The sequence below is a fragment of the Chaetodon auriga genome, chromosome 23, assembly GCF_051107435.1.
Source record: "Chaetodon auriga isolate fChaAug3 chromosome 23, fChaAug3.hap1, whole genome shotgun sequence".
Classification (NCBI taxonomy): domain Eukaryota; kingdom Metazoa; phylum Chordata; class Actinopteri; order Chaetodontiformes; family Chaetodontidae; genus Chaetodon; species Chaetodon auriga.
In genome coordinates, this window is record NC_135096.1 from 6982602 (window position 1) to 7008628 (window position 26027).

The 26027-nt window shown below is 46.5% G+C and overlaps 2 protein-coding genes across 6 annotated transcripts; both read right to left on the reverse strand.

Annotated features, from left to right (window-relative positions):
* Nucleotides 1–392: 392 nt before the first annotated feature.
* On the reverse strand, nucleotides 393–8864 carry fam171b (family with sequence similarity 171 member B). Of its 2 annotated transcripts, none has more exons than XM_076723646.1 (8): nucleotides 8172–8864; nucleotides 7025–7258; nucleotides 5735–5827; nucleotides 5342–5500; nucleotides 5053–5223; nucleotides 4787–4903; nucleotides 4554–4677; nucleotides 393–4406 (listed from the first exon to the last, which is right to left on the reverse strand). In XM_076723646.1, exons 1-8 carry the CDS (start codon nucleotides 8383–8385, stop codon nucleotides 3083–3085), a joined length of 2436 nt encoding a protein of 811 aa, XP_076579761.1. In that variant the 5' UTR covers nucleotides 8386–8864; the 3' UTR covers nucleotides 393–3082. The 2 variants fall into 2 exon arrangements, with proteins under 2 accessions (XP_076579761.1, XP_076579762.1); XM_076723647.1 differs by having other exon boundaries at nucleotides 5342–5496; nucleotides 5731–5827; nucleotides 8172–8529.
* Nucleotides 8865–12245: 3381 nt separating this feature from the next.
* Nucleotides 12246–25559, reverse strand: LOC143315898 (SLAIN motif-containing protein 1-like). 4 transcript variants are annotated; one of them, XM_076723454.1, is made up of 10 exons: nucleotides 24971–25558; nucleotides 23299–23435; nucleotides 18920–19063; nucleotides 18718–18831; nucleotides 16870–17019; nucleotides 15895–16266; nucleotides 15299–15310; nucleotides 14597–14746; nucleotides 14163–14496; nucleotides 12246–13379 (listed from the first exon to the last, which is right to left on the reverse strand). In XM_076723454.1, the coding sequence occupies exons 1-10, from the start codon at nucleotides 25393–25395 to the stop codon at nucleotides 13304–13306; spliced, it is 1914 nt and encodes a 637-aa protein (XP_076579569.1). In that variant the 5' UTR covers nucleotides 25396–25558; the 3' UTR covers nucleotides 12246–13303. The 4 variants fall into 4 exon arrangements, with proteins under 4 accessions (XP_076579569.1, XP_076579571.1, XP_076579570.1 ...); XM_076723456.1 differs by lacking the exon at nucleotides 15299–15310 and adding an exon at nucleotides 16348–16390 and having other exon boundaries at nucleotides 14597–14643; XM_076723455.1 differs by lacking the exon at nucleotides 15299–15310 and having other exon boundaries at nucleotides 24971–25557.
* Nucleotides 25560–26027: the final 468 nt, after the last annotated feature.

Here is a 26027-nt window from a genome sequence, read left to right on the forward strand (position 1 = left end):
GTACAGCATCAGCTCGTCTCCCGCCTCAGGCTTCAAGCATTACAAATTATGACTCTTGATAAAAGAAACGAATGATTTCAGTAAGACGGCAGATGATAATAAGCAATTTTTTGCTACCTGTTTCACTACTCAGCACTATCCCTGAATCAGCAGAACCTCTACCGGAAAACATGTTTGGCTGTCTGCCTGTGGGGTCCAGCCGGGGTCTCTGCTCTTAAAATGAGGCACAGCAGTGTCAGATCTGCAGGATTTTCATCAGGGCCAGTGTGTGCAAACCCTGCCTTGCCATCAAAAGGTAACGCTTTTCACTACGTGCTTGCATTAACTTAAAGTCATCATCAAATACATACATCAAAGTTGGAAAAAAGAACGAAAACAGCTCGTAACAATAATTGGTATCAAGTAAGTTTATTAATTTAGTGCACAGAAAGGCAAGACTAATAACACTACCATCGTTACAGAGGTAAACACAAGAGGTGCCCGTTCTGGAATAAAGGAAAGCCCATGAGGTTCAATGGCTGGACACAAGAGGATCACACTATAGAACACATTAAAATCAATACAAATACATTCAGCGAGATCACTTTAAAAACGGGAGTGGCAGTAGGTTTGATTTGCTTGTCAATAATTATCAGCACAAAGTGTTCACAATCTGCTCCTCGCGTTGCCTCGCAAGCTGGAATATACCGACAATCAGGAGAGAGTCTGGTCACTTGTAAGCACACTGAATGATTAAGAGCTCGCCTTGCTGCTACACTTAAAATTACAAAGCTCAGGCTTATGATACACTCCCTTGAAAAGACACTCAACTCTTTACGCTAACCTTGAAGAAAATGAATATCAAGAACAAAGCTGCTATGACACCATTCAGCCTCTCAGTCCTTTGCTTTCAGACGGGAGGAAAAACAGCACAAAATAAATTCAATCACAGCCACAAAATACAATAAAATGTTGCTTTACTATATACATACAAAATGAACTCATCACTGAAAACGTTATCGTAGTACCATGACGGAAGACTAAATATGGCAAAATTGTGGCTGCAAAGTTTCATTCTAAATTTTGATTTATGGTACATATTGCTAGTAGAACCACTCTAGTATTTGTAGTGAGTGTTTTGCCAGACTTTGTCATGGATGATCAATGATAAAAGTATTCAGTATTGTGTCGTTGTAGTAGTATTTACACACTGAAAATTTGGGTTTCTGGGAATGGGGTGTGCCAGTGTACCAAGTGGGCTCATATTAAAGCGTGGTGTGCTTTATTTGACTCCAAACAAAAGCTGGCATGTCATTTAGTAGAGGACAGATATGAATGACAACGCCAACATGGTGTTAAGCAGGAATAATGTTTGCATCGTTTACCATCTTAGTTCAGCATGTTAGCATGCTAACATTTGCTCATTTGCACAAAACGCTAATTACAGCTGAGGCTAAAGGAAATGTAGCTTTGTCAGTATTTTGCCATATAAATTACTGGACAAATTGAAATTTTGGTGGCGGTGGGAGATGGAAAGTTTAGGGATCACCAGGGTTATTACAATTCATCAGGAGGCAATCCATCCAAAAATATTGAAACCACATGTTCAGCACCAATTTTTTAAAAAAACTTTCGACTGAAAAATCAGTTTACAACCATCTTTCTCTCTTCAGTCACATCTCTCAATTAAAAAAAAAGTAATCCCATGGTCATGTTGATCAGCCAGAAGCACGGGGAGGTTTGGAAATACGGGCCGTGAAAGCAAAACTCCAAGGCACCCAATTCATGTCGTCAAGAAAATAATTCAAAGGGATAATACTGTATGTTATTAAAACAGAAAATAAGGATAATGCTTAACTTGAGGGGCTAAGCAGAAGGTTTTGGCCTCCTTAATCCTGCAAATTGTTCACATTCATGAGTATATCAAATTGTTTCCTCAGAGCTGTGCAGTTATAATTATTTTAATAGCACCCTTCCAACCAATCAGCAACTACTCCTTTCTCAGGTTGTTAACAGGAGCAGGAATTGCTTCAGACAGGCATTCTGCATTGTCCCACACTCACTAATGAATCCAAGAAAATGAAACTTTGGCATGTTTTAGCACCAGCTATTGTGGTACCCATGGATGTCGTTTAAAAATGTATTCATAGTGTAGAAGACCTGGGGTATTATTGTCTGGACAACAAAATGAATCATTCAGTCACCAAGTCATCGAAAAGCTACTACGATGTAATGTTAGCTCTACAGTGAAACACAAGATATTTTCATACACACAAGGAAACATTCATTTTCATGCATTCTAAAATAACTGTAGGCTTAAAACCTTGAATATCAGGTGTGATTACTTCAAAAGGGCAGCTTAGCTTTACAATATACATCCGCGTTTTCCTCCGACATAAAAGAGTATTTCGTGCCATGAGTTAAAAATTTCAACTTTTCTGGCACGGCTGATTCCAATAGTGACATAACTGAGTCTTTACATGGACCCCCGAGTGTCTTTTTAAGTAAAATGAGGCAGTATGATTATAGCAAGACGTCAGCACTACAAAGTGGGAAAGCTTCTATGTCTTATTCAATTTACAGCAGGCATTTATGGTGAGGATAAGTGCACTACACATAGACCTGTATCTGTTTCCATCCTGCAAATTCACCGGATTTTACTAAATATAGACAAATACCGTGTCTTTTGTAATCATGTTTAATGATTACAGGCAGTAAGAAGGCAACCTCTATAATGCCAGTACTGGGGGCTGTGGGATATCGTGTTCACACGGACATTTTGCTGTGAAGAATCTCGCTGGTGGTCTTCAGATTCGGGGGAATATGAGAGAACACGGTGCACAAACTTGTCTAACAGCAGCTACATAATGCTTCATCGTGACTCAGATCGGGCTTTATTTCTTGAGCTAGCTCATGCATTCTTTGGCAAAGTTGTACAATCACAGAACTCAACAACAACAATGCCTGTGTGAGCACAAGTGGTAAAAAACTCATTTGGATGTTGTGATGAAAATAGCTCACTATGGGTTAAATGGATCATGGGACATTTAAATTAAGCACGGATGAAAAAATGCTTGTCTTGATGTCTGCAATGAGCCATGCTCTAACTTCGTTTGGTCAGAGGTCTCCCCTCGCGGACATGCTTGGCACTCCTCTTTTCCGTCTTCCCCTTCTCCCTCACCTTCCTCAGGCGTCGCGGAGGCGGCGTACCTCTCGACTCACTGTCCTCCTGAGCGCTGGAAGTATCCATCCCGTCTCGCTCTTCGGGAATGTTGGGAATAGCTCCGCTGCTCCCGTCTAAAATGTTCCTCAGGTAAGGGTCCTCTGGCGTACAGGTGGCTGTCGTGCCACTCTCACTACTGCTCAGGTCCTGCTCTTCACCATAACGCCCCCCTCGGCTGTGGTGCGGCAGGGAAGAGGCCCTGATCGAAGGCCTGTCGCGCTCTGTCTCGCGGATATTCTGCAGAGGCTCGTTCATGTCCACCCCTGAGTCCAGGCTGGTGTCGTTGCTGCTCGGTGGGCGGTGGCGGCTCTGGAGCTCAATAATGGAGTGGCGAACCTGGGCAGCCGGCTTCCCGTCTAAGGAGACAAACCAGGCCCTGGGGTGAGACGACAAGGGCTTGCCCCGCGTTAACTCGAGCAAGGTGCGCTCTGAAATCCCTTGCAGCTCGCTGGGTACGCCATGCCCACTGCTGAAGGCCTCCATCCCAGCTGCCTCGTTAAGGGTCCCAGGCACAGAGACGGAGGATTCGAGGAGGTTACTGTAGCGTCCCCACACAGCAGCGTTAGGGCCTTGGCCTTGGGGAGGGGTCTCCAGAGGCTGGGGCTCGTCTTGGCTGCTCTGCTGTGGGCTGCCTCCACCTTGGGAGTGGTGGTGAGGGACTTTTGGAAGTGTCTGGGTGTAGCTGTCTTTACTCGCAGGCTCTGAGTGAGCATCATATTCAACTCCATTGCGGGGGAAGGTAGCAGACTTGCAGCCAGACAGTTGCTGCTCCTGAGCACTGAAAAGCTCCGGCGCCTGAATGATAGCCACTGGCTGGTTATAGATATGCACCAACTTATCTTGAAAGAAGTTGTCAGAGTTCATGTTGGCCCGGTTCTGCTCTGACTTCTCCCGAAGCCGAGCCACCTCTTCACTGTTGATGTAGTGGGATGATGGCTGGGGGCCTTTGACCCGATCCAGAGCAATGTTCTCATAAAAAGGAGCCGCCGGGCGACTCCCTGGATCCTCCACATAGATGTTGTAGTTGGCTTTGTGCCTCGGCGTAGACAGGGGTTCACACTGGACACTGCAGGAAGCGAGGCTGTTGTCACCAGAATGGAACAAAAGACCCTCTTCCATGTGGGTGGAGGTGGTTTGGTCTTTCTTCACCACCGTGAGTTTGGAAAAGCGTGCCCTCCTTCTCCTGGGCTGTCGGTGGAAACTTCTGTATATGGAAGAAACAGAAGAGAGAGATCATAAACTTCATTCCCTCAATGTTAAAGGATGGGACAAATAATGTAGAAAATAAAAAAAAAATGCTCTATATACTTTAAATTCAAGCTGAACAATAACATTTTAGGAGATTTCTTACCCGCAGTGACACAGCAGCAAGGACAGAAATCCAATCACAATAGCTAGCGTTGCTCCCAGTATTCCCATCAACAGATAGGTGTGGTAGGATAAGAAATCGAAAGAGCTTCCATGTCCCAGGTAATCTAAAGGGTCATATTTATAGATAGATATTAAACAATTACCAGTACAAATGTCATGAGACCGCTACACAAGCTGCCTGTATGAGCTAATGAAGGCAGGGGAGTTATGTACCATTTGATGAGGGATGAGGGGCAGCGATCCAATGGCCCAGATGGGAAGCAGTGTAAGTCCAAACCAGCTCATCGCCAACCATTTTCACTATTCCCAGACCCTGATTCTCCCAGGCACCTTCAAACACCATGAAAATTGGTTTTATTGTACATTACAGCAGGTGTTGTGAATTGCAAGTACTGAGTTACCATGTTTCTCTTTCTAACTATGTGTCAGTCTTATTTTGTCAAGCAATTCAGCGGCTTTCCTCTAATCTGTATTCTTACCTGTCTTTAGGTTAAAGGCCCAGGCTGGTACAGTGTCAGCAGCCCTGAGGTGCGTGCTGTGTCCCAGGGGCAGGCTGATTTGAATGGGCCCTCGAACCTGGAGCTCCTCACCACCAGAATAAAGCAGGACGTTGACGGCTGCCACCGCCCTCAGCTCGACACGTCTGAACACTGCAGACACGAGGAGAAGTGAGGTAAAAACTGACCCTTGTGTCCTCCAAAATGTTAGATTAGACTAAGAATAAACTGCTGTAAACATTCACGAGGCCTTGCCGTATTGAACGCTCACCTGATTTGCTGCTGATGATGCCCGGAGTGCAGTTGCCGCAGTCTTTAGCCAGGTGGTGCTGTGGTACAGTCAGGTACGCCGTCAGTGAGGAGATGTTGGTCTTATCAGACATCGTGAGGAGGTTCTTTGGGAACTTAACCTTGGGTTGAGAGGAGCTGTCTGTAAAAACAAGATGGCACATGATTCATCTAAATATGGATGCATTATGCAGCATGTTTAAATATATAACATAGCTCCAGGTGTTTGTGCTTTGATGAGGTGTTTTATGACAGCATGCTAAAGGCTTAATGTCTGTAATTTATCTTCCTATCTAAAAATGAGATTTGAAGGGTGACTTCTGCTTTAAATCAACGCTCTGATTTGCTCCAGCCTCTAAAATGTGCGTGAACTTGCCAGGTAACTTCCCGGTGATGAGCACCGAGTCTTCAAACAGCCAGATGTTCCCCTGACTGTGAGGGAGCAGCAGCAGCGTCACAGAAGAGAAAACTGCGGGGAGACGAAGAAAAGGTCAGAAACAAAACTCACATACTGATATTTTTTCATCATTTCTACTCAAGTTCTTTCAATGAGACAAAAGTCACTAGTAGAGGTAGAAGTGTGAGTAATGCAAATGTGAGATTTAATGAAAAATCACTGCTTACATTTAGTTTAAAATACATGTGATTTATGATGTAATGATAGATAATAAGTGCAGAGGGAGGTCAAGCTCTTCTGCCGTGTAGGCCTGTGATGGCGCCAGCAGATGGCAGTACTACCTCAGACATCTTTTTAGGGTTCAGCTGTCTGGCTCAGCAGCACAAAAGGGAGGCGCCTCTGATAAAGCAGAGCAAAGCAGGTCTCCACAGATGACGCTCTTTCATCATCCCTCTGATTTTTTTATCCCTTGTAACACCTGCTCCACCTTTGCTTCAATACACCACCTCCCTGCGCCTGTGCCAGTCCAGCAAGAGGAGGCGGGAACACGGATAAAAAAAAAAACAAAAAAAAAACACCAACATGAGATCGGTGTAGCTAAAGAGCCCCCACCCCCCTCTGCCTTTGAGTCGGTGCAGGACAAAGACAGTTTGCTGAGGCAGGGATACGTTTCCCCCGAGCTCTCGACTCTCCGTGGCGCTGTGGAGGCAATCAATAATACGACTACGGGACACGGCGTTCAGTTACACGTGACTGTACGCTGGCAACATAAACTGCTTCATCATGAACAAACCCCGGTGACAAGTTGTGTGTTGTCGCAGACACTTCATTAATCTGTAATGACATAAATAATGCAGTCGTGTGACTACCTTGGCGGGCATTACTGAAAGTAAGTGCTTACAAATGGCTTGATTTTCCCTCAGTTTTAGCCTCCCACACCATAATTTGCAAATTTAGTTTGTTTACACGGCACATCTATGAAGAGCAATGCATGTTCTTGTGAGTGAGACTATCAGCTAAATGCCTTACTAGTGTTTGTTCCTCATGCCCCGATCAATACTCACTGGAAAATCCTCTTTACTCACCTCCTTCAAAGGGGAGGTCAGGGTCAGCTGTGACCCTGGAGCTGGTCAGGTTAACCAGCAGAGTGGAGGTCAACAATAGCTCCCCAACACAACCCAGTCTTTGCCACCCTGATGTCCATGAATATGATTAATACGAACACTTGTTGGCACCTGAATGTCACTTTGTGCTGTGGGTGTTACTCACTCGGTCTCTTGGTGGTGCTCCAGGGCAGGGGCCTGGGGACGTAGCCTTCCATGTTGCCCAGCAGAGTCAGACTGAGGCCTGGGCTGTACGCTACCGACAGCAGAACCTCACCTCTCTCCCCTGTTCGGGCAGAGCTCGTCAGGGTGTGGTTTATGTAAACATCCACAGAAGCACCTGGCAGCGGCTGACGGGTCGCCATGTCCCTCACCAGGACCTTCAGGGCAAACTGTGACTCTGGAGACAAAAGTAATATGATTGAGACTTTCAAAATGCCCCTAAAATGTAACTGAGGTTACATTTGGATCTAGTTACTAGGACGTGTGCGTGAGTTCTATCTGTATGCAGACCAGCCTCTGCCACTTCCTCTCGGCAGCACTCAGTAACCTTTCCCTCAGCATGAAAAAGTGATGAGGCGGGCACAGTCGACTCGGTGGGAGAATGAAAAATACATCAAAACCAAGTGACAGAGAAGAAAAGCTACTCTGCACGGCCGTGTTTCTTCCCCTCCAACGCTGTCACTTACATGTGCATTCTGCACATTTTACATATCTGCTTCTTTCATCTGGATCAGACAGCATAATAACTGCTCGTATCACTGCTCTATAAAGCATTCGAGGGTGCTTTTGGTGGGATGTAAAGAAACCCACCATCCATGCCCAAACAGGATGTAAACAGAGGGCCATCAATGAGCACAGGCTTACCTACTGTATCAGCAGTGCAGCACAGGATTACCATGCTCCCCATTAATACATCACGTACATACATCAGGCCAAAAAGATAAAAACCCTAATCCCCCTAACCTCTACATTATACATCTCAATCCTGTTAGTCTGCTGGGCAGACTGCCTGTGAATTATCAATGGAAACAGAGAATCATTCAGACAATAGCTTGGTGTTTAGGACAGTTAATGAGAGCAAAGGTTAGTATTAGTGAAGACAGGTTTACTTTAAACCTGGCATGTCTTCATCGTTACTAAAGACTTTTAACTTAATGGTAGAAACCAGTGTGTTTTGCTTCTGTTTAACAAAAACAAACAGTCTAATATGGGTGCACAGCACTGCCACCTGAATCCGTTATGAGTCACTTCGTTGCAGCTAATTTCCATTTTCTCTAACAATGACCGACCGAAGCGGACTGATTGTTTACCTGCTATCAGAGCGGACGGGCTGGGCGGGTCGGTGGCGATCGGGTTTCCCACCGCGACGGTGGGGCCATTGTCCCCGGGCGAAGAGGAGGACAGGCCGCCGCCCTCCTCCGCTGCTCTCACCGCCACATCCAGGCAGGAAATCAGAAGCAACGAGCGCAGAAAGAACAGCAGCAGCGGCGGCGGCGGCGGCAGGTGGCGATCAGCAGCGGGCATGGCGAGAGGGGGAGCAGGCTCAAAGACATACCGAACCGCGAGAGACGAGCTCGGGAGGAGGAGAACGAGGTCCAGCGGTGTTAGTCCGGATCACGAAGGCCTCATCCCTCTCACGGTGTCTTCTAACGTCGGTGCGCACATACGGGGGAAAAGCCCCGTGGAGAAAGGATGAGCTGGTGCTGAGGCTGGGCGTGTGGCCGAAGATCCTCTATGTGGGAGGATGTGTCACTCAGAGAGGAAAAATACAATTCCGCTTTACCTCCAAAAATATCCGTGTGCATTAAAAAGAGGATATTTCGCCATTCTTCGAACATTTCTAGACGAAACAATAATTGTTTGGAAAGAAACTGGTGCCCACAAAAAACCATAGAGTGAGTGGTCTTTCCGTCGTAATCCTCTTTGGGGAGGGACGGGAGACGCTGTTACATCATCGTGGTCTGCGTGGCCCTCTGTCGGTAAACTGAGATCCTAGGTTGCCTATTTTTATCTCCCCCCTGCTTTGTCAAAAATGTGGAAGTCCACCAATCAAGTCACATAAAGAAACCTGTTAGAATTCAGGCCAGACAATATGAAAACACAGGTTAAATAACATATACACACATATCATTTTGTGGAGTTTTACTGTTATTGGCGTTTGCATTACTCAAATATACTACCTACTACCTAAATGACTGTAGCATTTGTAAGTGGAGGAAGAGTAGACATTGTTTATTCAACATCAGTACGGTTCACAAAGTCTGGCCTCTCATCCTCTCTGTTTTTCATCCCATCCAGGTGGACCTGCTGTCGGAGCACATCATGTCACCATGAAGCCTCTACTTCATCACCTCCATGCGCCCTCCAGTGGACTTGGAATGGTACTGCTGCTACTTGCATATCCACCTGCTAACAAACTACCATCGTCTTTGCTCTGCTTTGGAATTGCCTATTAACACAACTTGCCCACTTCTTTCTTTCAGGATGCTATGGAGGATCCTCGTCGTCGTTGTCATCATGGGCCCCCCGCAACAGTGGGAGCCTCTGTGCCTTGCAATTGTTGACTAAATTAATATTCATCATGATGAATGACAGCATTGCTGCAAAAATGGCATTTTGATGTGACTTTTTGAGTGAATCAGACTGAGCTAAATGTGGTTTTACAGTGACAGTTTTTAGATGTTTAGATTCCAGATAACTGCTGTTTTGGCAGTATTTCATTGACTGTATTTAAACATGAAGCAGGTCTGAGCTGCACACTGAAACAGTTAATAAAACAGACATCTACAAAACTCAGAACGACACTGCAAAGTCAAAATAACAGCTCCCGCCATCCCCTGCCCTCGTGACCCTCCTCTTCAGTCGACACCCACAGAGCTCACAGCGTGAGGTCTGCAAATGACATGATTTTGGGGGACAAAAAAAAAAATGCATGAAACCCCCTTTGTCTTTTTTGGGGGCTGATGTGAGAATAAATAATTGAAGAGAGGCTGAATGTTGCCTTTCCTTCACTTTTGCAGGCTGGTATCCAAAAGAAGAAGTGAAAAGCACTGACAGGTATGTCAAAGCTGTCTGGTTGTATAGCTCATGCTGTAAGACAGGGGTCACTAACAGGCGGACTGCGGTCCGAGTCCGGACCCAGACACTGTCCTATACGGACCCGGACCTATAACCAGTAAATTATTAAGGGATTTCAAATTTTGACGGGACACTTATAGTGCGCAACTTTTCTAGTCTTTACGGCACCGGTTTAGCGGCTCAGGAAACGCACAAACCAATTGCATGCGAGTTAAGCCATCCCACGTGATGCTACCCAGCCAGTCGCATCTCTGCATTGCGGACGATAAACTTAGCAACTCTGACTGCAGTCAGATGAGGAGTGAGAAGCGAACGGAGAGACGATAGAAAATTAGAAAGTTAGAAAGATAGAAAAAGAAAGAAGCGATACAGGGCGAGAAGACGGAGAGGAGAGTGAGCGAAAGGCAGGGAGAAACTGAACAACAAAAAGTGTGGAGAGTGGGAAAAGAGGGAAAGAAAGAGAAACTGTATAACTGTTCAGCTGTTATTTTCAAATTAGTTGAGACTGTTAAGATGTGAAAGTTAACAAAGAAAAAGGAATATTCAAGCTGTTGCTTCACTTTTACTTTTTCTAAAATTAAACACTTTCTTTTATAATGCACAATTTTTCAAAAAACATTTTATTTTCTCTATTTCATTTTTAAATTCAAATCTGCCTGGTTTAATGTTAAGTGACAATAAATACTGTCGAAATGTTTTTGAATTGTACTTTTTTTTTTTTGATCAGATGTTGATTACATGCAGATGTTGATACAACTACTAGGCTACTTCAGTATATATATCACACAAATCATAACGTTATGACATTATGATGTTCCGGACCTTTGCTTTAGGAAATTTTCTCTAACCGGACCTCTTTGAATTATAGTTGAATACCCCTGCTGTAAGAGGAGGACTCTGGAGTCAAAGGTTGTGGATTCAAATCTTATAAATCCTGGTGGGCTCTGTTCTTTGCCCCCCCCCCCCCCCCCAAAATACCCCCCCCCCCCCCCTCCAGTGGGGAGGAAGTCCCCTTTTTTTTTGTTTTGTGTGTGTGTGTGTATGTGGGGGGGGGGGGGGGGGGGGGCAAAAGGGGGCGGGGCCACCCCCGAAAAGCCCCCCCCAACATGGGGGGGGGGGGGGAGATGCCTGTTTGCCCCCCTCCGCCCCACAACAACGAAAAAGCAAACAGGCATGCCCCCCACCGCCCCCCCCCCCACTTGGGAGCACCCCCCCTCACACTTTTGGGGGGGGGGGGGGGAATGCCTGTTTGCCCCCCTCCGCCCCACAACAACAAAAAAGCAAGTTGTGGGACGGAGGGGGGCAAGATGGATCCCCAAGTAAACCTGCAGCCTCAGGTGTAGCTCATTGACATAAGTGACCCCGCCCCTTTCCCCCCTCCCCTCACTCCCACTGGGGGGGGAGGGGGAGGGGGGGGATGCTTCTTGCCCCCCTCCGCCCCACGACTTGCTTTTTCCTTGTTGTGGGGCGGAGGGGGGCAAACAGGCATCCCCCCCCTCCCCCCCCCCCCCCAGTGGGAGTGAGGGGAGGGGGGAAAGGGGCGGGGTCACTTATGTCAATGAGCTACACCTGTGGCTGGAAGTTTCCTGCTGTGCTAGTTTACTGCTTTACTGCTATGTACTCATTTTTCTATTGATTGAGGAAAAAACTGGAAACATTATGACAGGTGGATTTGATCCTTTCTTCGTCAACCATCAGGAAACAACAACTTATCTCACCGAGCTACACTTGGTGGCTCAATACTTGGTTTACAAAAAAAAAAAAAAATTCACAATAGTTGAGACTGGATTTGATCCAGCAAACTTTTAGCATCAAGGTAGCAACACCTTACCTCACTGAGCTACAGGAAAAGCTGAGAACAGCTGGTGGGATGTTATATTTATTATTCACTTTACTGTGGAGAAAACTTTGAAAATCTCAGAACAGGTGAGCTTGGATTCAACCTCAGGTATTAGCCATATCTACCACATCAGCTGCTTATCTCACCGAGCTAATTCTGTCATTTGTTTCAGAATAATTTCACCTCTACCTTGTATAAACGTGCACTGGGACTCAAGGAGCTCCATTATACCCCACGGCAGGACTTTTGAGTTATCTCCAGCATCAAAAGAAATGCAGAGAACTAAAGAAACATCACATTATATAAACAGCTGATTATTACAGGAGGCAATAGAATACCTTCTGGCTGTGAACCACACTGAGCTGTCTGAAACTCCACCACTAGATGGCAACATCTGAACTGACCACCGCTTGCTGCCTTGTTGGCTTGTGATGTAAAATGTGCAATCACTGCATGTTTATTGAAGTCATCTTTAGTTCAGTGTGTTTTATTAAAATGCTTCACTCATTCAGTCCATCAGGGTAACAAAAGTACCAGGGTTCAATATGAAATGTGGTTGCAGTTGTTCAAAAACACAGGTGGAGTATTACAAACAAAGGGTGCTACATTACGCTGACTGTGACTGTGACATCCCCCGAAACAGTTCCTTCACTCCTTTATTCCATACACCCAGATGATAAAATGCAGAAGAAGTGCAAACATTAGTAAACAGAACATAAAAATATCAGTAAGTTCAGAGATTTATACAAAGTGCAACGAGAACGGATCCCTTAAAGGTCGTTAATCAGTTTGAAAGTGTTAATATGCACAAAGTTGAGTGACGCCATGGTGAGACAATTTTGTAAACACATTGAGACATTTTCCTTTTGGTCAAGATTCACATTTAAAATTCAATAATATTGCATCTATATATTTCTATATACTTACATGTATGCACATTTAATAGTTAAGCATTGTACACGAATACATACTTTAATGTCTTGTAAAAATTAGACCAAATGTGCCCAAACGAACAGGGACTGGTGACATTTTAGCAGCATCATTGGCGCTTGTTGCCAGAGGGAAAACACCTGATTCGTCAAAAAACTTTGTTCAAAATAATTCTATAAATAAATGCAGTATTGTGAGACTCATTTGATAAAAACTGGCAGCCCTCGTTAATAGGTTAGTGTTACTGGCACCCTACAGACGGTGGTTTATTGCACAAGAGCAGCAGGGAACAACTCCCTCTTGGCACGAACCAAACTCAGTCGAGGCGTCAGTAAAATGAGACCCAACGTGCGTTCGCTCAAATCCAGAAAGGAACAACCCGCCTTCCCCGAAGAAATTCTGCATAGAACTGAATGGACGAGTTCACGTGAAGACCCTCAACTGTTTGAACATTGGATTATTCTATGCAGGATCTCAGATTTAAGGTCAACTTAGTTACTTTTTGGTCAAACCCATTCAAACGTCTCAATTTCTGCTGAGGCGTAGTGACGAACCCCAGCCAGCAGGGGGCCACTGCACCGCTTCACCCGTTGGTCAGTAGCAGCCGTCTCTCCAGGTGCTGTCACGAAGGGCACTGAGGGTGGACAAGCTCTTTGGAGGTGTCAGTAAACTGAGGAAAACAACAAAAGAACGGCTGAAAATCAGCTGACAAGACAGACAAGAGATTATTTTCTAAACCTACGGCTTTAGTGGCATACTTACCAAGTCAAAAGCCCAGTTTTACCTGATTTGCAGGTACAGAAGCTGCTAAATAAGATCCGATGTTGCTGTTTGAGACACATTTTGTAAAAGCAATGGATCGCAAAAGAAAGCCAATTTGGAACATTAGTCGGCGGCTTCTTTAACTCCTTTGATGATTACTGTTAACACAGAAGAGTCTACAGCCATGCTAGCAGCTCTGAAAGGCTGCACCTGGGCACAGTCGCTTTGTGAGCAGGAAATATGTCAAGCTAGCATGCTAACGTTTGCCAATTAGCTGTAACACAAAGTGCACCTGAGGCTGATGGGAATGCCATCAGTTCTGCAGGTATTTGGTCAGAAACCAAAGCAGTGGACACGTTCAAAAGTTGACGTGGATCATCGCTTTTGGAACGTTTCACCCTGTGTGTTTGCATCAAATTTCATAACAATCCATCAAAGAGTCACTGAGTACTTCAGTCTCTAATTGTGTATATTTCCATTCCTTTCTTCCATCTTCCTATAAATAGGAACACCTGAAAATCTGTGTTAATAATAGTAAGAATAATAATAAAGAGGACAAGCACATCTGAAAAACTGAAAGATAGCTGTCCACTTTAGTGCATATATATTACATTGAAAACCTTTTTCTGATAATAATATTTAGTCCAGGAATGATAAATTTGTGTTTCTGGAGGAATAAAAGAGAGGTTACCTTCGTGCTGGTTGGGCCACCTTGCTGCGGGGGGTGGAGCTTGTGGTGCCAACAAAGGAGGCGGGGCGGGGCAGGCTGCTGCGGGGGGTGGTCGGGGTGGAAGTGGGCGTCCCCCCTCCACCAGCCGCTTTACTGAGAAGAGGGATCCCACTGCCCACCCCGCTGTTCCCCCCGCTGCTGCAGTTCAGAGACTGGAGGCTGGTGGAGGTTGGCATTGAGGCCGAGCCCTTGATGGTGGGACTGACGTAGGCGGTGGCTTTCAGCGGCTGCCGTGATAACGAGGCGAAGTTCCCGACGCTCTGGACCCTGTTCTGCAGCTGGCCTGGGGAGGGGACTGACAGATGTACAAGCAGAAAAGAAAGCTAGAATTAGTGATGCGTGATAATGAACTTCAATCCAAAACAACACTTGAAAGGAGAGAAGTGGCGTCTTACTGGAGGACTGCAGTCGAGTCAGCCCACTGGACGAATCAAAACTCTGGCTGTTACGAAGCAAACAAGGGGAAGCACTAGGATTGGTTGGAATGGGCACACTAGGCATGCTGGGAGCTCTGACAAGGTTAGGCATGCTCCTCCGCAGCTTATCTAACAGAGACAGAGAGACAAGCCCACACAAATGGAAACACGTGAAGTTATGAGATGCACAAGGGCTGATTTCAATGTAAAAATACACCTGTTTTCTGCCTGTAGCTGCCTGTTCTTTTATTACAGCCCCATCCCTTAAGACGGCTCGTAAAGCTGCCCGTGATCTCCTTCACCGTAACAGCAGTTTCAGATATACACTCCTAACTCTTAATCCCATCAAACTCTCTCTGGTCTCAGAGCGGAAGCACACGCCGGTCTGAGAGCTTTAAAGCGCTTGTACAAGAGGCTTAGACAGAGTTATTATTAAGTTGCGAGGACATCTGTGTGGGTCAGTCCAGGTGTCGATGGATGGTTAAAGAGCACACCTCAAAATGAGAAAAATGATGACAAAAAAAACAAAACAATAAGCTACGAATTAATGGTTTTAACGGAGGTGCTTTCACGTCGTGTTTAATCACAGAAAAGTTGGATTAATGTTCAATCGCAAACTTTCAACGCTCATGAGGTTAGAAGACTGAAATCTCATTTTAGTGTTAAACAATGTCGACTTACTCTCAAATTCGGCTGGACGCCATGACGAGGTTTCCCCAAAACAATACGGCCAACGGCATTCACATATATACAAATACACACATAAGTATTTCACGTACAAAACATATAAACAAAGAGATAACTGATTAGTACTGTTGACAGCAATCACATGGCATATTGAAAAGATAGCAAGGTCTAAGCTAGCATGGTTCTACCTCGTTTTGTTTTTCCACTAAAAATTAAAGGGAGACTCTGAAGATGCAGTCATTTAACATGCATGGAAAGTTACATTATGGGAAGTGTAGGATCAATGTTTTGTTTCGTTCTGTCCCAGGCAAAGTAAGATTTATTGTGCTCTATAGTCGCTAACATTGATTGTCTGCCTGTGGCGTCTGAAAAGGAAGCAATCGAGAGTGGTGCTAGTTAAAGGAAACAGTGAAGTTGTGGTCTATAAAACCGAAACAATGAGCTCTAAAACGACTGTGGAGCTGACAGAATATGCTGTGTTGGTGATAATTCTGCACAATCTACTATTTTAAGGTGTCTTTCAAGCCTTCTTTTCCCCTCAACTGCAGGAAGAATCTGCACCGACCAATGCCAAAAGCGTCTTCTCTCACCTGATCCTGGTCTGAAGCCCTGCGGCTCGGCTGCGCAGAGGCTGCCCAGTCCCAGTCCCAGTCCCAGTCCCGGGGACTGAGGTTGAATGGCGAACCCAGCGGAAGGGTACGGAGGGGTGGAGGGGGTGGAAGGAGGGGTGGACAGGGAACTTGTGCTTCTTCGCCAGTCTCGAATGCTGGAGAAGGTGTGGGAGTGCGGCAGCCGGGTGAGGCGTGGCTGCGGCGGGGGCAGGAGGCCGTAGTCTTCGTCGTCCTCCTCGTCTTCCTCCTCCAGGTCGGGGCCGGCGCTGAGCTGGCTGAGCTGGAAGGTGAAGCTCTGGCTGCGGCGGTTGGCCAGGACTGATGATGTGCTGGCGTAGTCCTGTCTTAGACCTGAGGGAGCGAGATATGAGGACCAGCGTGCACACCCACACATGGCCAGAACAAACACACGCACACACACACAATCATCACCTCCTGGGGTTAATGAAGCTGAAGTAGCGATGAGCTCTGAGATCTGGTGCCATATGTTAAAATATTAGAAAGGAGGGAACAATAGAGACAGATGGACAGCAGAGGAAATGAGACACACGCGTACTGACAGTAAGTACACATTTGAGGTACGTGTACTACACTCGAGTATTTATGTTTCATGCCTGCCTATGAAACACAGCGATGACACGCAGCTTAAAACACAGAACTCCAATTTCATTTTACGCCACTTCAGTTCAGCCTTTTGTTGCTTCCTCTGTTTCTCTATTCATTTTATTTCTGCAATGAACACTTGTCTGCTTTCAGCGAACGCTTTTTGCAACCATCTGCAACTGCAGTCCCTACAATTTGGAGTTTTAATTACACACCATTTCTCAGAGCAAGAGCTGCTCTGCGGGCAGAAATACTGTCATTAGGGGTGACAGATCTCAATAGGCAGAGCTAAAGCATTGCATTGTTTTCCTGCCTGGTGTTGTCTGAAAGCCAGCTGAGTCAATAACTCACTCTCCTCCTGCAGTCGGGCCATAACCTGGACGTCAGTGAGGTCTTGCAGTTTGTATCCCAGAGCGATGGAGTCGTCCTCCACCTCTGAGGCACCGAGGTCGCTGTCCACGGACGACTGGGGACTGAGGGTCGAGCGCCGGAGGCCGCGGTCTTCAAGGGAAAGCAAAAACCGGTGTGAGAAAACAGAATCGGCCGGCTTTCCTCACCGACGACTTCCCCTTGATCTCGTCTTACCTTTCCGGCCCGTTTGCGACACAACCGCCGGTGTTAAACAAATGAGGCCGGCGCCGTTTTGGCAGCACAGTGATGAGAAAAGCACCCTCGAGTCTTCTGAGTGTCCTCTACACAAAGATGGAGGATCCAAACTAATGGAGGATGACACTTGGCTCTGAGAATTAGAGCCTATTAAGCACCAGCGAGGCAGGAATATTATGACAGAGGTTATATCAACCTCTCCCCAGTTAATGATATTCCTGATATCTGCACACTGCGGCTGCTCGCTAAAATAATCCTTTCCATCATTTGAATTATTCTAATGACTTTTTTTTTTTTTTGCTCTTATGTTGTCACTCAGGCAAAGATTTTGGGTCATTTTTCACCCAAATTTTACAGAACGCATGTTCTCACTGAACTCTAATGGTGCTTCACTTGATCTGCTTTCCAGTGAAGAAACAGTCTCTCCAGTATTAAAACTGTTTACGGCGAGGCAAACAGGGTTTCTGTCCTGCTGAATCTTTCTCATACTGGATTTTTTCAAGACTATAAGCACCTCGAAGTAAAAGCCATATATCAAATCCTGGACAGAGAAACCAAGAAAAATATAAAAGATGACTTGAAACCATGAAAGGCGTCTTTCTTTCTTGATGTGCGTGAATCAAACTCACTGTTTAATCTTTGCAGCTCAAAATGTACCATCAGACTCACGGGTGATGCAATCCCTCATTCATTTCTGGGACTTTGAGGAGTTTTTATTCTGTGCTTTGGGTAGCAGGGAAATGAATATTATCTAACGAAGGTCCGAGGACCAGAAACTTTGGCTGGCTTGAAGATGTTCCGCATTGCAAGGCCTTTGTAGTAAGACTAATCTCACCGTTTTAGGTAAAAAAAAAATGGCCATAATTATGTGCCTGGCAGCATAAAGACGGCTTTGAAACATGATGACAATCTTCACAAATACTATTTCCAGAAAATATAACACTAGTTAAATGAATTGTGTGGTTTTTTTTTAAATACTCAAAAATCTTTATGGAGTTTGGTTGGTGGAATTTGGACTTGGTATTTCTAAAGATCCTAACTATGGCTCTAAATAACACAACATCTTCCTGATGAAACACAAGTGTGGCAAAGAGAGTTTCATGTTTGGAACGACGGCAGAATATGTAAAAAGAAAACGCCACGTTGCTGTTTGGACTCGCACCGTCATGGAACTGAGCCCGGGGCTGAAAAGCCACCAGCGAGTCCCCGTGGCAGTTCGTTTCTGCTGCTCCGTGAAGGCTGAACAGCCCTCCAATGTGGCCTCACTCTCTCCCTGCAGCTTTGCCCTCTGCTTTGTCTGGAACATTATTTTTTTTTTCCATCACGAATAATGCACAAAAAAAAAGGCTGTGGCACAGTTTAATTTCTGCGAGCGGAGCGTCGCTCGAAGGCTGCGGGGAAAATATATTCTCTTCACTCCCACGACTTCCATGAGCTGAAATAGTATCTAAAAAGCTTGTGGCTGACCCAGTTCCATAAGGCGTCTTCACCTACACATTAGTATTCTGATTACGAGAAGCATATTCAGTTTCGTGTCCTGCTCCATATGAGGCAGGAAGTGAGGTGTGTTGATATGAAAGCGCTGAGGCTTACTGCGGTGGTGAGGGAGGAACGTGGGAGTCCTTTCAGCTACAGGGGAGAGCTCCTTCCCTACGGGACTCAGCGTGCGATGGAGGACCGGGTGGAGCGGGGAGGAGAGGGACGGAGCTGAGGGAGGAGAGGAGGAATATGAAGCTCTAAAGGTTCACTCTTAAGTATCATCTCCACTACAATCATGCATATGCTGTGTGGTTACCGTGTCTTTCAGAAGACTGGGGGGTGGAGCAGGGTTTGGCTGGAGGTGAAGCACTGACGGTTGACACTCCGGCCACCCGGCTCAGAGGAGGGCCAGGGGAGGAGGAGGGAGAAGGGCTAGAGAGGGAGCTACGCCACCTGGAGACTGAGGAGGGGGTGCAGAGGACAAGCAGAGGGGATATTAACAACAAGGTACCCTCAGTTTAACATTTATACATCAGTTTATGGGAGAAGGATCGGAAAAGAAATCTGAAAAGTAACGAGTAGCTAAACCTGTTCGACTAATGTAGTGGAGTAAAAAGTACATTTGCCTCTGAGGTGTAGTGCAGTAAATGTACAAAGCTGAAGTAAAATGTAATCAGTACTCAAATACAGTACAAGTGCTCCAGTAAACGTGCTTCGTTCAATGCAAATGAGTCAATGAAGAAGGATTTTTATGTCAAAATAACTACTCTACCACCATATTCTTCCTAAAGATACTCGCTTCCTTGGTTGGATGTTTCGTTCTGTTTCTCTACCGTCTGCGCCTCCGCTGACATGAAGTGCGACCGTCTCCATATTAACACCACCCGCCTCATGCACCACCTTTCTTCTTGCCACTAAGAAAAATGTCGTCTCCCGCTGTGCTGTTAAAGCAGTGCAACAGACCAAATTTCCTTCTTCTCCTTATTTCAAAGTAAAAGATTCTTCTTCTTTGGTTGTGTTGCACAGCTCAGCTCTCACACCTCCATGCATATTAACACGCTCCTGTTTTTCACACCGATAACTCCATTGTTTACTTTGCCCATCATAGCAGGCTCTCTTTTCCCCTTTTGTCCTTCTCGCTCTCATTTTGTCTTTTTATTTCCTTTGTGTTCTTTGATATCTCACCTTTTATGTCGTACTTTCCATCAAATTTAAATAACAAAAAGGTGGCAAAAAGCCTCGAAATGCATGTGTCGAATCATGTTTGTCTTTGATGGTGGGCCCTCACACAAATCATTTGGCGTGTTAACCGTTTCGTCTCTCACAGCTAAAATGGGGATTTTCTTCACTGAGAGCGCAGAGTGTGTGCAGCCTCTGCAGACTGCATCCTCGCACACAGGATCTGAACACAAGTCTTAAAATAGACCTCAAAACAGACCCTTTTCTCATCTCAGAGCTCCACGAGCAGAAGCTGGCTCCGGCAACGACAATGCGAAGACAGAAATATTCGTGCACGGCGCGCAGTCTTTGAAGAGGGGGCAGCACTGTGCAGCCGTTACCTCAGCAGCGCTGCGACTGCCACCGGCCGCTCTATTCAGCAGCCCCACAACAAAGCTGCATTCAACACAACAAGAGCTGCTCACACTGCAGCTGTACCTGGCGCTGAGCGTCTCCGACAAACACGGTCACTATTCACAGATGCAGGGGAGAAACTTCGACTTGCTTTGCAGCACCTGTGATGTGAATACTGAGGCAATAAGGGAACAAAGATGAATAAAAATGTGCTGCATTGTGCAAGATCCAGGAGGAGGATTTCTCTCTGTTACCTGTCAGCGTGAATGTAAGCCACTTAGTGATGAAGCAGGGGGTGCGCTTCTTTCATGTAAACGGTTGCCACGGCAACAGCTCTCCATTTCACTGCGCTCATCCCGAGGCGGCGAGGGAGGCAGCGGGGCCGAGCTGGTGGGAGGACTCCTCCGCCGCTCGCAGTGATGCTCGGGCTCCGGCGGAGGACCATTAGCGCTGTGGAGGGAAGGCTCAGCGCCTCTGATGCAACAAACCGCACAGCCGGTGCAACTTCGGAGGACTCAGCCAAGTCAAAAGGCCGAGTACCGTGACCCCGCGTACCGGCAGAGGCCGCTACGTCAGAGCTCGCCAAAAAGTATGTGGACGCCAGTGCAATTTAACGTCCAATCAGTCCATTGTCAATCTGTCAGATCGGCGCTTGTTTCACGTGTGTTGTGAGCATCCTTGGTGCATTTCATCATCGTTCATGCATCTGAAAATGACAAATTTCGGGCTACAATCATACAGCACCCTCTGTTTTCACATCCTTGATTCAAACAGGGAACCAAAAAAAGGCTCAGTGGGGAAAGATGGATACATTTCTGCACTTCCGTGTTGCACTTCCTGGACATTTCCTATTATTGTTGCTGAAACTCAAGTCTCTATAAGTGGCAGCAAGATAACTCACAAAACACTGCTGTTATTGAAAAAGCAACATTTTGCTCATTTTATCAGGCGTTACACCAACTCTCTTTTTAATAAAGGTGGCGGTGACAGTGAGTGGAGTTCCTTCACGACACCAGAAAATATTCAATTACAGCTAATGGAGACTCTTTGGTGAGCCGGCCGCTGACTGAAGGCAAAAGAGCAGTGGAGCACAGACGCGCTCCTTTGAAAGCGCCGCAGATAATGACTTTATTTTCAAAGTGTGGGGAGGCAGAGCGGCCTCGCACGCAGGCACGAGCGCGCCCACGCAGGTGAGTCGAGCGCCGTCTCCTCTCATTAAAGGCTTTGAGGTGTTAAGCTGCCGAGGCCGTGGGAGCTGTCGCCTCCATTCACACTCCACAGCCGCAGCCCTCTGCTCTGCCCCCTCTCCATCACACGACGATCCCTTCAGCGTCCCGACTCAAAACCCCGATCTGCTTTTCCCACGTCAGCTGCCCATTATCTCAAGACATGAAATCTATCTTTCAAGAGTCGATATTCAGGTGTGTGAGGTGATTGATTTTTTTCCAGATATCCCGTCAGCTGCCGAGACAGGAAGCGCAGTCGCTGCTCTTCCTGCTTTACTTCCTCAATGCTGTTCTTCAGTATCATTGCAACTTCCTCTTCCTCAGTGTTGCATGATGTTAAGTGATGCCTGTAATCAGCAGACATGTAGGTCAGGTGATCCGGGCCTGATCTGCTTAATGCTGTGAGGTGTGGATGGATTACAGCCTGGAAGGTCCTGCTGAGGCCCGTTAGCCGCAGGGAAATGATGACGGTGATCCAGCTTCGACCTGCTTATTGTGACCATGAAGGAAAACTTTCTGTGAATAGTCACTTTTTGTCATTACCTGGCTGAAGACGGGCTTGCTCATAAGCCAATCAAAGTTGACATTGTGGAGATACGTGGATGCCGAGCAAAAGTATCAGTACCACGACGCGAATGTGATGTACTCCACTACAAACGCAGGTCCTGCAAGTAGACGTAGAAGTGCTGTATTTCCAACAAAACAGTGAAAGGAATGCACGAATGTAGAGCTTTTATCCAAAGTGCTGACCTGCAGAGCCACAGCCGCCTCTAAATGTGCTTAAATAACACGAATAAAAGCACAGATCGTGCACAATGGCTCCTTTGCACTTTGGGAAATCACAGTTAATCCTTTTTAAAATGAGCCTTTTAAGACAGAGCGAATGCACATGAGGGCTGACTGATTTTTGGGATATTCTTCTGGTATTGACATGAATCTCCATATAACAACACATGCAAAAATCACGTTTAAATTGTCTTCCATGAAGAACCCTTCACATGTCTAAAACAAAACCTTTAATAATAAATACGCAATTCAACACCCTGAACTACTTCTTCTTCTGCAAAAAGCCTCCCAAAGGCTCACTGACGTGCTTGGTAGTTTAGTCTCAAATGCATCCATTGTAGTAGCAGCTCCATAGCTGCTGTAAGATGATCAATACAGACCCGGACAGATTACCCACCCAGCGATCTGAAACTCAAGATAATTACATTCATTTTGGTGCCAGACGGCTTCCTTCCCAAGCCGGCGAGAGCATCTCGCAGTAAAGTCTAGACGAGAAGCGCTTTAGCACTTCTCCTCGGCCAAGATTTGAGTTGTGTGAGTCAGCGCGCTCCTGTGTTTTTGGCACGACACCTAGAAGCTGCGTACATCAGTTTAAAATAGCCTGGAGGAGAACAGCAGCCTGCAAACTAATCCTCAGCTTCAGCCTTTGCTTCAGTCTCTAACGTTTGACTGACGAAACAAAAAAACTGAGGGTGGGTGAATGACGACGTGTGACACTGAAAGACAATAAGGCCTCATCTAGTGACGCTGATGAGGCCTACGATGGTTAAAATGAAACAATAGCGACCAGCTGGACAGAGTCTGTCGGTCCAAAACATAAAATACTCCTCTAATCTTAGTAAAGGAAAAGCGACAAATCTGAAATTAGCAACAGCCTGAGACTGAACTCTGCCTGAACTTCGCCGAGATGTTTCAGCATCGCTCATGAGACGGCGAGGAGCTCCTCCAAACAACCACACACACATGCAGAAACAGACATTTCTGCCGTGCCATCAGTGGTGATACGAGCAAAGACAGAAACTCTTCCTCTTTAACAGCTGAAGTTTGCTGATGGTCAAGAATCAGCAGACTCACAGCTCCTGCAACAACAAGCATTCTGGACCAAACCTACCTTGTTCCAGTCGGAGGGACAGCGATCGCCTGGCGGCCTCCACCTCGGATTTGGGGCCGTCCAGACCCTGCCGGCACCACTGCAGAGGTGTGAGGGAGTCGCCCGTGGACTCTCGAGCTTTTGAGGACACGTACAACCTGGAAAGAGACCCAGATGAAAATGCTGAGCGGCAGAGTTTGGGTGAGACTTGGCGCTCATGCATGAAGTCTGCAGCCATTTGAGCTAAATGCTCACTTCAGCATGCTAACACACACACTGCCAACATGTGGATGTCAATTAATCCAGATTTTTAGGACAGATTCGCTTTTGTTCCACCTGTTCTGCAAGCACAAGACCTCTCTGGATAAAAAAAGTACAACAAAATCACCCAGTTGGGACAACTCCTCCTCGCAGTTCCTGACAGACTCGGAGGAACCTCAGCCCCTGGCTCAAGGTGACGCTAAGCTTTTTAGATGTGAGGAAGAGGAGCAGCTCTGTTCAAACGGAGCAGATCTGATTATTCTGACAGCCCTCAACTCCTCCACCATTCTGCTCTGCGGGGCCCACATGCAGGGAGCTGAATTATAGATTAAAACGCTGGCTGGCATCAGGTGAGTCCGACCTGGAGGGGACACAGGAAACTCACCTCAGCTGCTATTCCTGGACACGGGGACGGGAAACGCCTGCGACACGAATACAGTCAATAAAAGATGAATCTGACTGCGCTGCCGTGCAGAATCAGTTACTCTCTTCACTCCTCTGGTCTCCTGTGTTTCGACTGGTATAAATGGGGTGGACAAAATATTAGAGGCTGAACGTTGTATCCTTCGTGACTGTGGGGAATGACTGAACTGGCCCTTAAAGATCCAAGTTATTTAATGAGATTTACAGCAATGTTTGCTGCAATTAAGTGATAAATCAATTAATCTACTGACAGATAATTAACCACTGGCCAGTGAGTTAAAGATGTGTGCAGATTACTAACTGTTTCCAAAGCTCATTGACTGAATATGCTGAAGTTTTTTTTATTATTAGACTGAAAAATAAGCTATTTGCAGACGTCACTGGTTCTGGTGACACCCCTTGTACTAACCAACTTATTACCTGACAGAGCTAAATCAATTAGTCGGTAATGAAGGCAGCCTTAGTTAAAGCCCTGTTACACAACAAAAGCAGTCAGTTCTTCAAACCAAGAGGCTTCCTGTTGTCGTTTCATCCTGCAAATCAGCAACATTTCAGTTCCTGCTTTTGATTTGGCCTCTTTGCAACAACCTCACATGTGTTTTTCAATGGAGAGAGAGTCAATAAATAACAGATCATAATGGCTCACATTAGGATTGAAGTGCCTTTCTGCAGATTTTTGGAGAGATTTAAGTCTAACAGCCACACTGTCTCATTGAGATTGTGGTTTTAAAGCATGGCACTGGCGTGGTTTAGGATTTGAGCGTCTGCTGCACAGAGGAGGACTGGCAGCTTGGTGCGGCCCTGATGACAGGCCTGATCTCAGCTGCCTAATTCTCTCCTGAGGTGTGCTGCTTTGTCTCGTTTTTTTTTTGCAGGAGTCTGGACAGGCTGGTGCCACAGCTCACGCCCACTAACAGTGAGGAGAAATCACCTCTGCACGCAGGAGCCATGACTTCAGGCAAGAAACGCAACAAATGGTTGAAAATGAATGCAAGCACTGGATAGTTACCATGTTTCCTCGGAGTCGTCTGAGCAGGACAAAGAATTCAAGTCCAAAAGTTCCAGCTCATCCAGAACCGACGGCTCGGATCCGTCCTCCGCTTCCGCCGCCTCTGCCCCTCCATCGCCGCCGGTGTGCGGGAGGAAATAGTCAAAAGGCTCCTCGGGGGGCGCGAAGGACGAGTGACACAGCAGGGTGGGCAGCGGGCTGGGGAGGCAGTATCCACCGGCGCCGCCGAGCACGTACGCCGAGGATGGAGGCAGCGCATGCGGCCCGCCTGAGCAGCCGCTCGCCCGCGTCCGCAGCTGCTCGTTCTGCCGCTCCAGTTTCCGCACCAGCTCCTGCAGCTTCTTCACCTCCAGCTCGGCGTTCAGGGTGTTGCTGTTGCAGTCCACCTCGGTCATCATCGCGGGGTTCAGTACCGCTGCCTCCATTGGATCATAACACAGTAGAACGCGCGTAATTTCAGCCGCTACCGCACCTCCAATTGGGATGAGGGATGGAGGACAGGTAGGGCCCAGCTGCTTGCGACGCTGCCGGTTCACGCGTCGCCCTTAGAGTGGTTTCTGTATTCTGGAAGCGGGAGTAATCTGTCTAGTACGCCTGTCTGGACCGTCGCCCAATGGGAGACTATGAGACTCCACCTCTCCACCATACACACACACACAGCCCAGCCTCCGCCTTCCTAACCCACGAGCCTGATTACAGGTGGACGGCGCACCTGTCAGGCTAAATTGTGGGCAAAAATCCAAAACTATTATTGACTTTTACACTGTAAATCTCAAACATTTAATTACAACCACAACCACATATTTGACCACGTGGCCATGTTTCAAGCACTCACCACATCAGACATTATTTATTTACTGATCAACGTCCATTCAAACGATGACTTTATCAATCTCAGCTGTTAGAAGGTTTATAATCACCAGAGGCGCCCCTGCAAACATTTACGGTCATTAGGCGACATCTTGTGGCCAAAGCTGGTTACTACACGAGGCGGACAATGTCGTGCATGACATTGGTTTGGAAACGTTTAGCGTAGTGAAAAGACTGAACAATCAAT

Coding starts and splice junctions, on each gene's coding strand:
- LOC143315898 (XM_076723454.1), bottom strand. CDS start 25,395: ATGGAGGCAGCGGTACTGAACCCCGCGATGATGACCGAGGTGGACTGC. Junction 19,064..23,298: donor GTCCCTCCGACTGGAACAAG/GTAGGTTTGGTC, acceptor CCCCCTCCTCAG/TCTCCAGGTGGCGTAGCTCC. Junction 13,380..14,162: donor GTGGCCCAACCAGCACGAAG/GTAACCTCTCTT, acceptor TGTTTTCCTCAG/TTTACTGACACCTCCAAAGA.
- fam171b (XM_076723646.1), bottom strand. CDS start 8,385: ATGCCCGCTGCTGATCGCCACCTGCCGCCGCCGCCGCCGCTGCTGCTG. Junction 5,828..7,024: donor GAGCACCACCAAGAGACCGA/GTGAGTAACACC, acceptor GTCTCCCCGCAG/TTTTCTCTTCTGTGACGCTG. Junction 4,678..4,786: donor CCCTCATCCCTCATCAAATG/GTACATAACTCC, acceptor ATGACCCTTTAG/ATTACCTGGGACATGGAAGC.